At 34.5% G+C, this 18796-nt stretch overlaps 1 protein-coding gene across 1 annotated transcript in view; it reads right to left on the bottom strand.

Annotated features, from left to right (window-relative positions):
• MS3_00008551 (uncharacterized protein) overlaps nucleotides 1-18796 on the bottom strand; it is a 69053-nt gene that overhangs the window by 4437 nt on the left and 45820 nt on the right. The window contains exons 17-22 of the mRNA XM_051216883.1: nucleotides 11049-11451; nucleotides 7655-7931; nucleotides 5564-6027; nucleotides 3408-3618; nucleotides 2342-2441; nucleotides 1170-1274 (exon numbers count right to left, since the gene is read on the bottom strand). Of these exons, the coding sequence (XP_051065513.1) occupies nucleotides 1170-1274; nucleotides 2342-2441; nucleotides 3408-3618; nucleotides 5564-6027; nucleotides 7655-7931; nucleotides 11049-11451 (1560 nt within the window). The remainder of the gene's footprint in view (nucleotides 1-1169; nucleotides 1275-2341; nucleotides 2442-3407; nucleotides 3619-5563; nucleotides 6028-7654; nucleotides 7932-11048; nucleotides 11452-18796) is intronic.

The raw sequence follows: 18796 nt of genomic DNA, 5'->3' as shown, positions 1-18796 counted from the left end.
ACACGAACAGTGTGGCAGCAGCCTCAGCAGCAATAGGTCTCAATATACACAAAGGGAAAAGCAGGATTCACCGATACAACACAGAATGCACCAATCCAATCAAAATTGACGGAGAAGATTTGGAAGATGTAAAAACCTTTACGTATTCGGGCAGCATCATTGATGAACAGGGTGGATCTGATGCAGATGTGAAGGCGCGGATCGGCAAAGCAAGAGCAGCATATTTACAACTGAAGAACATCTGGAACTCAAAGCAACTGTCAACCAACACAAGGTCAGAATTTTCAATACAAATGTCAAGACAGTTCTACTGTATGGGGCAGAAACCTGGAGAACTACGAAAGCCATCATCCAGAAAATACAGGTGGTTATTAACAATTGTCTACGCAAAATACTTCAGATCCATTGGCCGGACACTATTAGCAACAACCTACTATGGGAGAGAACAAACCAGATCCCAGCGGAGGAAGAAATCAGGAAAAAGTGCTGGAAGTGGATAGGACACACATTGAGGAAAGCACCCAACTGCGTCACGAGACAAGCTCTCACATGGAATCCTCAATGCCAAAGGAGGAGAGGAAGACCAAAGAACACATTACGACGGGAAATGGAGATAGACATGAGAAAAATGAACAAGAATTGGATGGAACTAGAAAAGAAGGCCCAGGACAGAGTGGGTTGGAGAATGCTGGTCAGCGGCCTATGCTCCATTGGGAGTAACAGGCGTAAGTAAGTAAGTAAGTAAGTAAGTAAGTAAGTAAGTAAGTAAGTAAGTAAGTAAGTAAGTAAGTAAGTAAGTAAGTAAGTAAGTAAGTAAGTAAGTAAGTAAGTAAGTCAGTAAGTAAGTAAGTAAGTAAGTAAGTAAGTAAGTAAGTAAGTAAGTAAGTAAGTAAGTAAGTAACATACTGAAAAACACTAAAAACAGGAGAAAGAACACAAGTTTCACATTGACAACGATATTTTCGAACCATTGAGTTCGAAATCAATGGTAGACATCTTCAACTTAAACTAATTAACTATTAAGTATTTCCTGCTTTTAAAACGCTATTCCAACTAACAATGAAACTCATTATAGAAATTATTTGAAGATTTCACTAGACTTTAGGCAGAAATGAGGAAAAAAACATTGAAAAGAAGCCAAAAACAATAAGATAAAAACAAAATTTTACCTGCCATATACGTAGTGTACTTTCAGTCAATGAATAAGTTGCTACTTGTCGGCCATCAGAATTAAAACAAATAGCAGTGACAGGACCTTTATGCCCCATTGTTACCTAAATATTCAATAATGATAATAAAGTAATCTTAGTCACCTACATAAGTAGTAATTTTTTTGTTTCAAGAAAGAAAAAGCGTGTGGGGTTATCCATTGACCATTCAGTGTTCAATAATTGTATGGTATCCAAGATTTTCGTAAATTTTTCCGCTCATTGAGTTGATGAGTACTGTTTAAAAATGTAATTGTTACTGAAGATCTAACTTTAAGCCCGAATTCTCAGTATACTTTTGTTTATTAGCCAACACATTGGGGATATGCTACATTGCTATGCTCAAAGTAGACAGATATGGATAACCTCAAATGTTCGGAATGAAACGACAATGAGAATTACACTCTTATAAACAACACTCATCCAGTACATGAGCGAAGAATTGCCTAAAAATGATTATAACCACAGACAATCAAAACTGAAAAACACATAGACAATTTTGCACGAAAAGCCACTATGTACAGCATACAAGGGATTAATTGTGATCCTGACATAAATGAGCTAATTTAAATTGCTAATATACGAATCAACAAAAGTATGATCCCTACCCTTATGTTTAACTTAATGTAAGAATATCACACAAGTTAAAGCCTTACCAATAACTATGATAAGTCAATACTTGGGAAAAATAGAACTCCTTATATACAATTTACAGTAATATAAAACTACAGTGGAAAAGAAACCAAATATTTTCTGCTGATTGGTTCAAAAACTATCCAATAAGGTAGTTCCGATCATCATGTAGCAAGAATGAACCGAAATGTTCTCCAGTACAAGAATGTCTTTTTTTTTTTAACCGTAAAATGTTAATTTTTACTTTAGTCACTTTTATCAGTTCTATAGAATCGTTTGTTAATCCCAACTCTATTAAAATTTTTCGCAGTGAATACTTTCAGTTGGAAGCTATAAACAAACTCTACATAGCTTGAATGTTAACGGATTTTTCTCATTATTACCTCTAATAAATAAATATTTAAAAATTTGTATAACTTGAAGTTAATAAAATATCTTTAAAAAGAAATACTCATGAAATGAGATCACATGAATATCAGCACGACTCTATCAAAACTTACAAAGTATCGTCCAATTTTAAAATCATAAAATGTTAAAGAACCATTAACACCACCTGTACACGCTTTCTGTAAACGTGTATGACTTGAATATGCGTGGAAACTAAGGCAAAAAAAGTTGGCAAGAAGTAGAGAGAGAGGGAGAGAAAACAAAACAATCACATAATAATGATAATCATAATGTGGTGTATGTTACTTATGTCTGTTGACATAAGCAGTATATAACACCAATCAGAAGTGGGATGCTTGGCAGCAGAAGATTAAGAAGCTCGAATTGAAGATAACAGCAAGCAAGATTAGTTATTCCTAGTAGGTTTTACTACCTTAATTTATTCGTGTAGGCATTGACTTAACTTACATAAACCACTAAAAACCCTCAAGTACTGGATAACTGTTTCATCCTCGTCTAATAGTATTTAGCAGTGTGCATCCACGACTGAATGAATTTGTGGAACAAAAAGTATGAGATAGTATTGAAACCCAAGATCTAAGGACAAACAAACAGTGTATGAATCTGAACCAATATAATCGACTGCGTACCATATCATCCAACATCTGCAACCATTGGTCAAGATAATTGCAGTTTAATAGGGGAAATCCCTGTTTTTATGCCGTAAAAACCCGTAAACAATAACTCAGTATGAGGTTTGAATCATAACCCAGGACAATCAGCAGGCCAGCTTTAGATCATTCATCCACGATCTCATAATAATTCGCATTTTAAAGTTCATCCAACATCGGTGATGATTAAGATGATTGGAGGTAGCCAGTAGGAAACCCTCCTTGTAACGTTGAAGGAACAGAGGTTCTCTGGTAATGACTGTGATACCGTAACCAAAAATCAAGTTTATTCAAGTGATTAACGAGCTTATGTTTTTTTACGAAATCAATCGGTATCACACCTCATCTCTGTACGACTAACGGAACCCTGATATAGTGCAAAATAAATTGCTAAATACGCTGTCAGTGACAAAATAAATCACCGATTCTATAAGCACTAACTGAATATTGTATAATAATTTAAAAAAACATAAGTATTTTCCACATGATTTAATAATTTGGCACTTACGGTGTTAGCGCAGGAAATATATAATCTAGTCCACGTTCTTTTAAACGTGTACGATCAGAACAAGCTAAGATCACTTCAACAACTTCCGGTAATACATCTTTAATATCATTTGGTCGTCTAATACAAAGTTGTTCAAATAAACGTAATACTTCTTCACGAGCTTTAAACATTGGTGGATATTGTTGATTATGCAGCACCGAAGATTCTGTACCTAAATTAAGAGAAAACATTGCAATAAATTCATGTCAATTGTTTAAAATTTGGAAGCTTGTAATTTACAATTAGTACAGTAAGCTATTTACTAGGTGCAAATTCGTGTACTTGGTTTTGAGTTACACACTAATTATGAGGAGTCAGTGATACTATCCGATAGCTTGAACCGGAGTAATTGGAGAGGGAATTGAACCCAAAACTTTGTGGTTGAAAGTCGGATCCCTTTACTGGTGAGCCATAATTTCGCTAACAAATTATTGGGGTTTATTTGAATTGAATTGTAATACAGGGAATTTATGACAATTGTAAAATTTTCATTTTAAATCACGAACTGATATTAACTAGATCATCAACGAAAACCCGAAAGCACTGAATGACCATTAAGTTACTCCACAGTGGCTTTAAATGATTGAAATTAAATCTCCGGTAAAAATCACGCTCTTGTATGCGGTATTCACCCAGTAAAATAAACGGAAAACACTGGATAATGCACTTCTGTTGATCACTGAAAAAAAAGATGATTATTCTCCTGTGCATAAACACTTCAATCGATAAGATTAATTTGCCGCAGAAAAACTAATTGAAGTTGAAAAACGTGAACTGATAAATAATGATTGAAAGTTTATTTATTGACTATTATTATTAATCGATTTATTCAATATTATATTTTTGGTGCAATATGAAATCCTCAACAAAAAAGTATTTCAACAAGTTTCCCTTTCCTTTTGCTTGATCAATCCTAACGATAAATATTGAAATCTTGCATTGATACTGAGCAATCGTCATGTAAATCATTTAATCAGGATTGTTGAATAGTGATTAGACTACAATTACAATACATATTTAGATTTGGTACAAATTGATGACAGTCCACTTTGCCAGTTATTGATTGTCAGTTAGATGTTAGTAGTTCAGCAATCAACATCTGATTAATGTACAGTAAAAGGTTGTAAACTTTCTATATATACGCTCCTGAATAGGTTATACGATTAATAGACATAATGATGTGTTAAAACAAACAAAAACGGATAGCTTGTTGAAATGTCTAGTTGAGAGGAACAAGTAGCCCAAATATTCAAGCAGTCAGTTTTTATAATGTCCATTTATATTTTAATTGAATTAGTTATTATTTATTTCAATATTTTGATAATTATTTTCATTAGTTATCATAAGTTATCATTATTTAGATGAAACTATTAATAACTGAGAAACGAAAGAAATAAAACACTTCAAATAAAGAGTGATATTTTTCCATGTTCGATTTCATCTTTTTAACAGCTAGGCGACGGGTTAAGTGATTAGTATAGATAGTGTTGAAGAATAATTAATAAGGTTCATTAATTGCGATTACCCTAGCACTGATATTTTAAAGCTAAATGATAAAGTAACGTGAGTTTGACACTAGACCTAAAAGTTTTTGGTTCGACACCTGATAGGGGGTAGGTTGTGGGTATACATTGATGGGAAATTCTATGAAATTTGATAAAACAGCTATTTAATGTTTGTTTTTTGTATCCTTCGTCCTATTTAGGACTCATCAGCTGGATGTAACTAGATTTACTGCTAGCCACTTTTCATCTATTTTATAAAAATATCAATTCTCCATATTAATTTAAATCTAATACAGTCGACCAATCAGTCAGTTCAAAGCAATGAAGAACCTGATATATTTGTACATTGGTTCAAATTGCCACAACTAACCGGTACATCGAGAAAACATTGTCAGGGAAAATCCCAAAGTAGTAGTGTTACTAACAGCAATAATGGTTACTTTCACAAAGACAAATGATCTAATGTGTATTTACAAGCTCTATTTTTATCTAGATTTTCCAGAAAGTTATAAACCAACAAATCATTTTTCGAAGAGTTGTTCAACTACATGACAATCATATGGAATAAAAAAGACCTAGATAAGTGAGAGTCAAAAAAGCGAGCAGATTTACCTCCATATGCAGTGGTAGCAGATCGATTAGAATTTGTTCCAGTATTACTACCACTAACACCAGCATTAGAGCTGAAGACAGGTGTAGCTACAATTGGATTAGTCATCATAACTACCATGTTCGATGAAGTAGTTGAAGACTGAAATTCATTTCCAACAGTTATTGAATCACGACGTGACACAGTGACTAGATGATTATCAGAATCTTTTGAAAGTGATTTTGTTAAACTCCATGATGATTGAATATGGTTAGAATTCAACGGAGATGATGTTGAAATTGATGGTCGACCAGAGTTAGATGTCAATGCTGAAGCGGCTGCATTAATCTGAGTGCCAAATCGTCGAACTTCAAGTGATAATACCAGAGTAATCAATTTCGGTCGTGCAAACCCAATAGCCCATAAAGCTTCACGTGCTGTACGTGCTAAATCAACACGATCTGAGATAAGTTGACAGGATTTATTACTTCATAATAAAAATAAAAATAGACCAAATGTAAAACACAATTAACGTTTAATGATAAATTTAGTATAAAAATTATATAAAATTAATACTATGAGAAGTGGTGACCATTGTCAACTAGGATAGAAAGAGAATGTGTTTATAAGAGTAACTATTAAAAAAGTTACATTGTGTACATTAGAACAAAATATATATAGGCGAACAATAGTGTTTGCAATAAGACCACACAATCATATATAATGAGTGATCAAAGTACTTGGATCGTACACCATCACGTTTACCCTAGTAGGTTTAAAACTCATTTCCGACTTACAGCAGAACAAACAAGCCTAGTCTCTGTAGACAAAACAATTTTGAAAAATCGCTATTTCCTTTTTCTTTAGATAAGACTTAGTTATTTGTTTACTTATTTCGCTTCAAACGCTTATATACCTCATTTTTAGGACGTACACACATAGACTGATTATTCGCACACTTCTTGTAGTGTACCCTGACAATGTTGATGGTGATTATCGCATTAATAAGTTTATTTTCTCAAGTTTTGATCCACTTTCAGAGTTGAAATATTTATCCATGTTATCATATTGTTTATTATTCGTATATTAACTGCTTTCTATACCGACCATCTTACTATCAATTCTTACTTTATTACTTACTACAATTAGTTATGTAATTGGTTATCATTGTTACCATTATCATATAAATTATCTGTGAAAGTTTAATATTTTACACATATGTATATAAATATTGCTGTATATTAGGGTAGAGGCTGACGAAGATCTTATTGAAAACAATTTTAGTTGCTTACGTATTTACTATTCGAAAGAACAGTAACTATCGATAAACAATGAATCTACTTGAAATCGACTTATATTAGGGAATATTATCAATGAAAGGAATATCTTTAAAACCAATCCGAACAGTGAATGGATGAGTTAATATAAGTGTATTTAATAAACACTCAAAGTGAAGCGTGCCATACTTCTGTAAGTTATTCAACATCGAGGTAATTAAAAAACCGTTTAGGATAACAGGTTGTAGAGTAGCATATAAATCGTAAGTATATGCTTGTGGAGATTGTTGAGTTTCATTGGATTTGTAAACTGATCACTGTTAAACCATCATTGAAAAACTAGAAGCACTAAAAACTGGTCCTTTATGGTCCAGAACTTCTTAACAGTGTGCATCCAAAATCCCGTAAATAGAAACTAAACACAGAGTTTAACCTCTAAACCACTGTAAACTGTTATCCAACGGTGTTGTCTAACTGCAATCAATCCACGATATTAGGCGGCCAAATCAAATAAGTAACTGCCTCATACTCAACAAGAAAGTGTGTAGATCTTTTCTTGAGCTAAAATGCACATTGTGAAATAATGAGCTTGACATCTTAACTGAGTATTTGTGAGTATAAATAACTACATATATCATTAGAAAATACTTCCATGCTACTCACAAAATACCAGTAGGATCCAATTAAATAACACAAAATTCCATGTACCCATAAATTTACGAGACAACAAGTAGGTCAGAACAGCACTTCACAAAGTAGTTACATCATCTCTTGACAAGTAACAATGTTTATCGTGAAAAAAATTTATTATTTCGAGAAATGCATAGAGTAACTTACCTTGATAACAACATTTCAGCATCAGCAGCTAACAATAGTAAAACATTGATCACATGCCCAACATCAACAAACGGTTCCCAGACAGGAAAACCACGACCTAATAAATCAATTGCAGCTCGTCTCAATGTACTATTCATATTAGATGTTAACAATGTAATCAAGGCATTGGCTGCATATACAGGTAATACTTCGGAGTGACTGCCAACAATTTGCTCATGGAATTTGTTCCAATCAATTTCAGGATTATAAGTGTCAGTAGACAATAAAACTGGATAGCCTGGAAGGTAGTATTACAAAGAAAAAGAGAAAACAAAGTGAATAGAAGAAATTTTAATAACATGTTCAAAATTTCCAAACTATCTAACAAGGTAAATATACGATAAATCAGTAAATGAATGCGAAACTTGTAGACAGTTTTTGGCCCACCCTAATATCAGCTAGAGAGTCATTGAAAATCAAGTAGAACGGGATAGTTGTTTAATCTAGAAGTATGAAGATTTAATTCTCTGGTTTATCACCCAATAGTCTAAAAGTCAATTGTACTCCGTAAAACTTATAAGCGGTCCTTGGTTTGATTCGGTATGAAATAGTAGTGAATGTGTACTGCGACTGAGTCACAAAGTCGGATCAAAAAGAGCATTTCAGTTGTTCCTAATCATTATATTCCTATACAATGGCTGTTTGGATCTTCCCATTGATATTTAGAACTCAAATAATCAGTCTCTTCTAAAATATATGCATCCTGTGTGGATTACCTCGATATTGCCGTTAAGTCACAAGCATTTTAGGCAGAGTTGAATGCTAGCTAACAGTGGAATCCAAGACTCGTATTTTTCTTATTTGGAACTCGTGAGCTGGATGTACCTACAACCCAATTCTGATGATTCAAACAACTGAGTGAACATCAACTCTAGTATGCAGGCACATACAGATGACGGGACGAAAAGCACGTCTTGACTTCATCTCTGTCTACACCACTATATTTCTAGTTTCAATGAACATTTACCTGAAGGTAATATTGGTTCATTGTGTTGTAACGCGTGACTGCAGGTTTTGATAAGCAGCATTCTATCGGTCGCTTCTGTGACACGGAAAACACGTAAGAACGACCTAGTGCCCTGATTGGTCCCGCTCCCCTGTCTAGCCCAGCCAGTTGAGTCTAGAATGCAAGTCACAGCCTCTGAGTTATGAATCACTATATTTCAGACACACTCTATTTATATACCAAACAAACAAACCACATCGTACCATAAAATAGAAAACAACATTTACACAATATTTAACGAGTGAAATAAATAATGGCCAATAGGAAATGCCCATTTAGAGTCCAAGGACATCATTAGACTTAACATGATAATGATTGGTATATTCCTCAGCATACCTAACACATTGTAAACGAATGTGAAATGTGTTTATTAATCAATATAAGTGCATCTGGTGTGTTTACTGAGTATTTGAGCCGTGTATTTACAAAATTGGTTGATTATTGAGTACTAACCAATGTTATGATTGTTTAGTTTAGATTACTGTTGAGATTATATAGACTAAATTGCAATATAGTTAATAGACTATGTGCATATAATCGGTAAGAAGGTCTAGGAGTAAGTTTCCTGTTATTTGACACTCTTCAGAGTAAGACGTACCTGCAATCCAGAGGAAATCAACACTCCAGAGAAAGACTAGAATCCATATCATTGAATAATGTCGTAGTTAAAGGCTAGCAAGAAACCTAAGGTTGATAGTTCTTTTCCAATTATTTCAAGTCACTTAATATTAAACCATGGATACTTTTTTTCCCTCTTTCGAATTCTCATTTTGGGTAATTGAACTGTTTATTATTATGCATGATTTCTTCTTTTACACTAATTCGTAAACAACCCACCTACAGGTTAATTGCAAACCTTTCATTCTGAATCACGTAGCAGATTGTGTCCGTATATAAAAAGAGCATATATCAAGAACAGAATCTGACAACCGTCCAAAATAACTCAAGTTACAAGTAAGCATAAGCTATTCTGACAGCTTTTAAAGTGGGTTCACAGTGGGAACCTCATTGAAACATTTGATTTTTGGATGAAAACATAGTTTGATCAGCCAATGTTTAAATAGATAGATATCTTGCGCGCAATAAGTGTTTATTCAGTCAAAGAAATGTCTCAAATAATTAAAACCAAAATTTATTTACAACCGATCAAAATAATCATACAGCACATCACGAAAAGCTAAGCAAAGTTTGAATACATAAGGAAACTTGTTAGAAAGACTACAGGTTATCTATCTTTTTTTAAACAAATGTTAGTTTCTTTCGGTTAATGATAAACCAGAGTACAATTCTACTAATTCGCTTTCCTTAAAGAACTTCCCGTTCTGTGACTGATTGCCATCACTTTTAGACTTTTAGTTTTTGTGTGCTAAGGTCATATTATGTTCTTATATACACCGAGTTATTCTACCCCAATTTCGTCTTCATTTTATTTCAGGCTCTTTCTGCACTTTCGTCTTTATATTTGTATCCCACTGTTTGAGGATTATTACTGAGGCGTTCCGTGTGTGTCAGTGGTAACACTATCCAGTTTGCATCAGTTCCTGACCGTATTCAAAGAATCTCAGTCATTCGCCATTAGTAAATATAATTCATAATTATCAAACTTGTTTGGTTCTGAAATTATCAGTATGTAATCGTTTTCTCTTATTACGTTCTAGCTACTCTTATTTCGTAGTACCCTCGAACACCATTTCACGAGACGAATCCCCAAATCAGAACATGGTTGGACAGGAACGTAATTATGTTTCGAATAACAAGGTTGGTTGGAGGTAGGAATCACAACAAGAAAAACATTAATATATTGCCGATTTTTACATGTGAAGATTTTAGAATTTTCTCTAAGTCTACGCTAACGTTGATTGGTTAAGAAATAACCGACCAGTGTGCCTCAACACAATCCTTCACGGATCATGTTTTAATCCGATTTATATCCAGCTAACACAGAAATCCCAACACTGTAAATATCAAGTATATCTGAGCGGAGAATTACACTGAAAAACTTGTATGTGATCCAATCCAAGACACCAAAATCACTGTAGTTTCTAATTCAGAGTTAGAATAAAAAAATATACACCATGTGAAAGGTCATACCAATCACTGATACGTAAATGTTACATTCTGCATGGAATCTGTTTCCTTTTAGATAAAAATTGGGTAAAGTATAATCTGGAGTGTCAACAAAACACGAATTCAAGTTGTCAGAACACATCAACACAGCGAGAGAAAACTGTGTGCGACGACGTGGGCAGTGGTTAAGTACCAAACTGTGCGAATACTAAAGTAAGAAGTCCAATTTATAAAATTTTATTTTAAATAGAAAACAAAAAAAAACAAAGTTTATACACATACCTCCATTAAACAATAAAGCTGATAAACACTGATAAGTGGATCTAGCAAGATAATGATTATCCAATCCGAAACCATCTTGTATCTCAGATGATTGATTACTTGTGTATTGTGAGAATTTTTGCACAGATAATGGAACTCCCTCTGATCGATTTAACGGAACTTGCATTACCACTATTTTTGTCATTTCTGACTTTTCTTTATCATCGTCATCATCATTATCAGGTGCAACGAAACATGGCGATGCCAAACCGCAATTACAATAATTCATTACCTCGTATGTTCGATTCTTAGTCATAACTAATGGTTGAGTGATCAAGTCACGTACAACAACAGCTGGATGACGTCGTTTAGTGGATGAACCAAAACGTACACCAATTATACCCATTAGTATAACAGCGATAGCCTTGTGAATTACATTGAAGACAAACAAACAATAATGTTTATGATTAGTTTAACCCATTGTTATATGTTAACAATTAAAAATTTAGAAGAAAAAATACATTAAATAATTCAGATAAACATTATTACTAAGGTATAACCATAGAACATAAAGTCATTTGTAAAACATACTGGTTTAAATACCTATAGATATGTAGATCAGTTACTACACAAGCAAACTAATTACTAAAATTTGTGTAAACTCAACGAAGAATTTGTAGCCCTTGTTCAAGAGAATGGACACCATTGTAAATCAATGGACAAAAGGAACAATGAACGAAATTTTACGGGGATATCAAGCTTTTGAAATATTAATTAAGAATACATGAACCAGTGAGTGTGTATTTGATCAAAATAGAATTTAATGAACTATTGTACCTAGTAAAGAGATAACAGTTGCATTAATTTATAAACAACCCTGGTTTTTCAGCTATATGGTAAATAATTAGAATGTCAAAGACAAAAGTTCGATTCCGAATCTAATAATCACAGATATGCACTGTGAAGTAACTATGAAAATTAAACAGAAACAGGTTTTCAATTGTTGAAAACGATTCGACCGGTTAACAATTCTGTGACAAAAAACATCGGGAAATTCTACTGATCTCTTTATAATTAACCACTATATAAACGAGGCAAGTACTTGATGACAGCTCGACAATAACTCGTAGAAATAAAGAACAATTTTTCGCTTAGTGAACACTTTTTTTTATCGTGGATGATATTTATTTTACTAAATAACATAAACCACAAAATCCTATTAAAATACAATATATGCAGATGTTGTTGAAGACACAGTGATATACAATGATTCTATTTTCTAAGATTTGTGCAGTCGAGACTTACAGATTCATTCCATAAAGAAATTATCTATTTAGATGAAAGCAACAAATGTCTCAATAGTTTTACCAATCAGCTGTGCCATTGAAATAGTTGAAAACAGATTATTAAAAACAGAAATGCAGACGATAGCCGAACATAACTGATGCATTGTATAACTTACTTAGACTAGGTGTTGGAGAGTGAGTACAACAGCTAATAACGTATTACGTAATCAACTGAACCACACTTCAAGTACAATTAACTATAAACCAATTTAAAATCTTATAAAACAACTTCAACAGTAACATATTCTATAACTAAATATAACAACCAAATTACCGTAACAATAATAAAATATAATAAAACCATAAAATTCAATATGAAAGCCGAAACAAAACAGTAGATGGATACACACTACTGAAACAGATTTTAGGTAGTATCACTTAAATATTTTTCAATAAAGCATAGAGTCGATCCATCATAAGGAATGGATCTCTACAGAAACACTGGACAAGATCAAAGAAAGGAAGAACAAGAAGGCAGCAATAAACAACAGCCGAACAGGAGCAGAGAAAGTCCAAGCACAAGCTGAATACATAGAAGCAAACAAACAAGTGAAGAGGAGCATTAGAGCCGACAAGAAGAAATACGTGGAACAACTAGCAACGACGGCAGAAAAAGCTGCAAGGGAAGGAAATATGAAACAGCTTCACGATACAACGAAGAAACTAGCAGGGAAATACAGTAAACCAGAAAGGCCGGTCAAAGACAAAGAAGCCAAGCCAATCACCGAAATTCAACAACAGCAGAAGAGATGGGTAGAATACTTCGAGGAACTCCTGAATAGGCCGGCTCCAATGAATCCACCGAACATCGATGCAGCACACATAGATCTTCCTATATATGTCAACCCACCAACGACGGAAGAAATTAGAATGGCCGTCAGACAAATCAAGAACGGGGAAGCAGCAGGACCCGACAACATACCAGCTGAAGCACTGAAATCAGACATCGAAGTAACCACAAGCATGCTTTACCCTCTATTTTAAAAGATTCGGGAGGAGGAACAAGTGCCAATGGACTGGAAAGAAGGACACCTCGTCAAGATTCCAAAGAAAGATCTGAGCAAATGCGAAAACTACAGAGGCATTACACTACTGTCAATACCAGGGAAAGTCTTCAAAAGAGTGTTGTTGAACCGGATGAAGGATGCAGTAGACGCCCAACTTCGAGATCAACAAGCTGGATTCCGTAAGGATCGGTCGTGCACAGACCAAATTGCAACACTACGGATCATCGTCGAACAATCAGTTGAGTGGAACTCATCACTATACATCAACTTCATTGATTATGAAAAGGCATTCGACAGTGTGGATAGGAGGACGTTATGGAAACTTCTTCGACACTACGGAGTTCCTGAGAAGATTGTCAATACTATCCGGAACTCATACGACGGACTACAGTGCATAGTGCATGGAGGACAGCTGACAGATGCATTGCAAGTAAGGACCGGAGTCAGACAAGGCTGTTTACTCTCTCCCTTCCTCTTTCTTTTAGTGGTCGACTGGATTATGAAGACCTCGACATCTGAAGGAAAACACGGAATACAATGGACAGCTCAGAACCAATTAGACGATTTGGACTTCGCAGATGACCTAGCCCTCCTATCACGTACACAAGAACAGATGCAGATGAAGACAGCCAGTGTAGCATTAGTCTCTGCATCAGTAGGCCTCAGCATACACAAAGTGAAAACCAAGGTCCTCAAATTCGAAGCGGAGTACAGCAATCCAATCACTCTTGATGGCGAAACTCTGGAAGATGCAGAATCCTTCACATAACTGGGAAGCATCATTGATGAACAAGGAGGTTCAGATGCAGACGTAAAGGCAAGGATTGGCAAAGCAAGGGCCTCATTCCTACAGTTGAAGAACATATGGAACTCAAAACCACTTTCAACCAATATCAAAGTGAGAATCTTCAATACGAATGTCAAGGCAGTTCTACTGTACGGAGCTGAAACTTGGAGAACTACAACAACCATCATCAAGAAGGTGCAAGTATTTATAAATAGCTGTCTACGCAAGATACTCAACATCCATTGGCCGGATACCATCAGCAATAGCCTTTTGTGGGAGAGAACAAACCAACTTCCAGCAGAAGAGGAAATTAAGAAGAGACGATGGAAATGGATAGGACATACACTAGGCAAATCGTCAAACTGCATCACGAGGCAAGCCCTAACTTGGAATCCTGAATGGAAGCGAAAAAGAGGAAGGCCAAAGAACACATTACGTCGGGAAATAAAAGCAGATATGGGAAAGATGAATAACAACTGGAAGGAGCTAGAAAGGATTGCCCAGGACAGGGTTGGATGGCGAATGATGCTGAGCGGCCTATGGTCCTTCACAAGGAGTAACAGGGGTAAGTAAGTAAGTATAGAGTCGATCAATTAGAACGTTGTAAACCCAATTAAGATATTTAAACAAATTCAACTTTGAGACTATTTACCAAACTATTAAAAAAAGGTGCACAATCGTATTTACATATGTGCTCATTACTAGGATGACAAGTTAAATGTGCTAAATATGTAAATTTAATTGGAATGAATTTTGTAGATTGTAGTGTTATTATCAACTAAAACTACTATTTCTATCACTTGAAACCAATAAATCAATTAGAGAATATCAAAAAAGTAGGACAGACTGACTAAAGTTCATCGTCACAACTACATAGCGCACGCACGAGCTAGAGAGAGAGAGAGAGAGAGAGAGAGAGAGAGAGAGAGAGAGATTATGGTGTGGTTTTTGAGGTAAGTTGGTTAATAAGTAGGTGTAAATAAACAAGAACACATAATTCGATTAAACCTGATGAGCTATACAAATAGTTGTTATAGAATGAATTAATAAATAGATGAAATTTGTGAATACTATTTCAAAATGTTGTTATACAATGATTTATGAGAATAAAAACCGATAAACACAAATAAATGAGAAGCATAAACAAAAACTGACAATGAGAATGACTGTATAAACTTCATAGTATAATTGAATTGTGGCTAGCAATGCAATTTAGGACGCCCATTTCAGCTTATTTGGGACTTTTTAGTTAGTTATAACTGTATCCCTGTGTTGATGTTCAATAGTTCAGCTCAAACCCTGTATCTACTCCCAAGTTCAGAAGGTCATTTGTTCATTCAATAGATATAATTCTTATTCGGAGTTTTGTGTTGTTCTGTTATTAAATATATTAGGATATTATGAGTATGGGGATTTGTGGAAACTGTAGTATTTTCACGGTGGGATTCACGAGCCGATGTACGCTAGAACACCATTGAAAACCTGGAAGCACTGAACAGCCATTTCGTCCTAGTATGGAACTTCTCACCAGTGCGCATCCACGATCCCACATGCGGAACTCGAGCCCAGGATGCGGATGCACATTGTTTAAGAATCCCATAGTATGACGAGACGGCCATTCAGTGCTTCCACGTTTTTAATGGTAGTCTAGCTTACATCGATTCGTGAATTCAACAGTGAAAATATCAGGATATATCGAAAGGTATATATTCAGTATGTATATATACCAGTTTTGTAAACACATATCTAGTTTTTAATTCTGAATAACATCCTTAGATTCCAAATGAGATGTAACCATACATCATAAGATTGGTTGGAATTAATCGTGTCAATATTATCACACAAAAATTTTGATGTTACATGGTTTATATATATATATATATATATATATATATATATATATATATATATATATATTCATGCATTTGATTTAGGCTTAGCCTAATAAACTTCCTTTTCTACTCATTGTCTTCTCACTCAGTATCAGGTGGGGGATCGTGCATAGGAAATTTAAGGATAAGTATCAGTTTCGAACAACGCACGTCATAACAAGAGTTGTAAGTGAAATGAATGTTTTAATCTGTGTTGAAATGAGGTATTCGTAATGTAGAATCAAAGGAAACTGTGACGATAGTAAGCGAAATAAACATATAGGTAAAGTTGAATAAAGAGAAATGCCAACGTGAACTGATGAACATGTCAAATATTTAGTCAGAGAGACTACGTAATCTACAACTAGGGTGATAAAGTAGTAGAGAAAGTTAGAATGAAGTGAGTTTGATATAGAATACCCCAAACGAATATAAATAATGACCAATATAATGCGAAGTAATGGACACCGATTTCATCGTAGAGTGAGACTCACTAGGACTGTGTACTCACAACCTTCAGACTTCGTAATGAGCAAGTTAACCTTTAACCTGTTTGAGTTAGTATAAAGTGGTTCAAGTTGAGATTCGCACTACTATCCTCCATGCCATATGTATATTGGAAGATAACCTAGGTGTAACCAGACTACGGTGTTAATCCAGAATTAAACAATATCTAAAGGAAACCAGTGAACAGAGCAATCTGTGAAAAATCAATTGCCAATCATAAAGGAATAATAAGTAGTATGATAATAGTTAGTGTGTTGAGCGGAAGCTTACGAAAAACAAAATATGTGAAAACACAGTAATCCAGTTATATAGTGATTATGTAGCAAAAGTATGAATAGTAGCAATTTGAAAAACGGTTCTGAAAGGTCCAACCTTTTCTAGTATTCGTCCTCTTTTAACAGGATCACCTTAAAGCAAAGATGGTTATGTGCTTGAAACTCATTTAAACAAGAAAACAGATTGGATCTACTTCTTAGCGTGAAAAGCCCTTGCTCTCTGTATATTTCTACAGAAATTACATCGACTGATTTCAAGATTCTGGAACGTGGTCACTAATGCTGGAAGCTTACTACTCTTAACACATTAGATTATGACGAATGATTGATTAGGGTTCGTGAATCAAGTAGAACTGTTAAGCCTGAATCGTTTATGGAGGTAACAACATGTATGGTTGGACTATCTCCAATATGTCCATAGTGCGAAAAAGTAAATTTCTAAAACATTGATCGATGTGATCGACTGTACAGAATCAGTTGAAATGAACAAAGTTTCGACTGTTTTGTTTAACGCTTGAATCAAAACAATTCACTGACTTTACAACTGTCTGTTCATTTTTTACAGTTCGCATCATGATCTGATCTTAGATATTGGACATTCTTTGGAAATCAGGATTATTGAAAAGTTTCATCCTAGTATGCAATGCTTTAGTAGTGTGCATACGCGATCCAACAGCAGATTACAACTAAAACCTTCAAATCTCACCCAGTGCTAAACGATTTAAACCACTGAGTTGGACATGAAAAATGAAGGCCCTGGGACCGATCCCCGATGAGGTTGTGGATGTACACTACAATCGACAAAAACATTCCATATATCCGATCCTTCCTTTTACCATTAATTTAAATCTATAACTGTGCCGAATCCGATAGAAATTCACAAATGAACAAATAAGAGGGATATTCTTCGTTCTTTTCATTTGTGATTGTTCAAAAGCCAAATGTGTATAAGATTTAATGATTTTATAGTGCAAAAATAAAATTAATTAACGGGAGAATAGAAGCTATCAGCTAGCTGATTAGAGCTGAATACACATAAGTGCACAGAGATGAACATGAAGGCGCACACACATATACAAGTACAAATAGATTGCAAGGGCAGATAAAGGGAAAAAAAAAGGAGCAATACATATGAAGTACACGCGCACGCACACACACCCAAAAGCAGCATACCTGACACCTCTGTATATCTCTCTGTAAAAGATAGGCCTAATAAAGTTAAATTTATGAAAATAGAAAATACTTACATGCATAACCTATAGAAAACTTACACAATAGGTGGTAAAAAAAAAAAAAAAAAGGGTGAAATAACACATCACATAATGTGTATTGCTGAGACACCCAGATGACGTTATGTGATGAGGAAGTTAGAGATAATAAACAGAGAGTTAGGAATTTGAACTCCAACTATGAGTGGATTGACCATAATGAGTAAGGTATATAACAAGGGAACTGTTATCCGTTTACAGATTTCTAATCGTCTGGATGATACAATGTCTGTAATATGAATCGTAACTCCATGAAAAAAAGTCACTCATTAATCGGACGAATGATATATACGCTTAATGCCTTCTAAGGAAGACATAAAGTTGAATAAATACATGAAATATCCAATTTTACAGATGAGCCATATGAGTACACACTAATTATAAGTCAGATAAAATCCAAATTCCTACAATGTCACCTTATTAATTTAAGATGATTTGTAACTGTGTGCACTTGTCCATTAGTGTGGTGTAATTTAGCGATTAGTTTATCCACATTAAATTGCGTAATATTGAAGCTAAGTCTGAGAAAGTTATATTGAAAAAAATGAGTATAATTTAGTTTTTCAATCTACTTACAAACGATAAATGGACCTTGATTCTACACATTGTGTTGTCGTGAAGCCATGTTAGTGTAAAGATTCTATTTCACTTAAAATAATTTCAAATTATTCTGCCTTTTGTCTCTTGTATGAATACTTGTAAATGATT

Source organism: Schistosoma haematobium, chromosome 6 (assembly GCF_000699445.3).
Source record: "Schistosoma haematobium chromosome 6, whole genome shotgun sequence".
Lineage (NCBI taxonomy): Eukaryota > Metazoa > Platyhelminthes > Trematoda > Strigeidida > Schistosomatidae > Schistosoma > Schistosoma haematobium.
The sequence above is the reverse complement of the archived record's forward strand: the minus strand, read 5'-3'. Positions and strand labels throughout refer to the sequence as shown.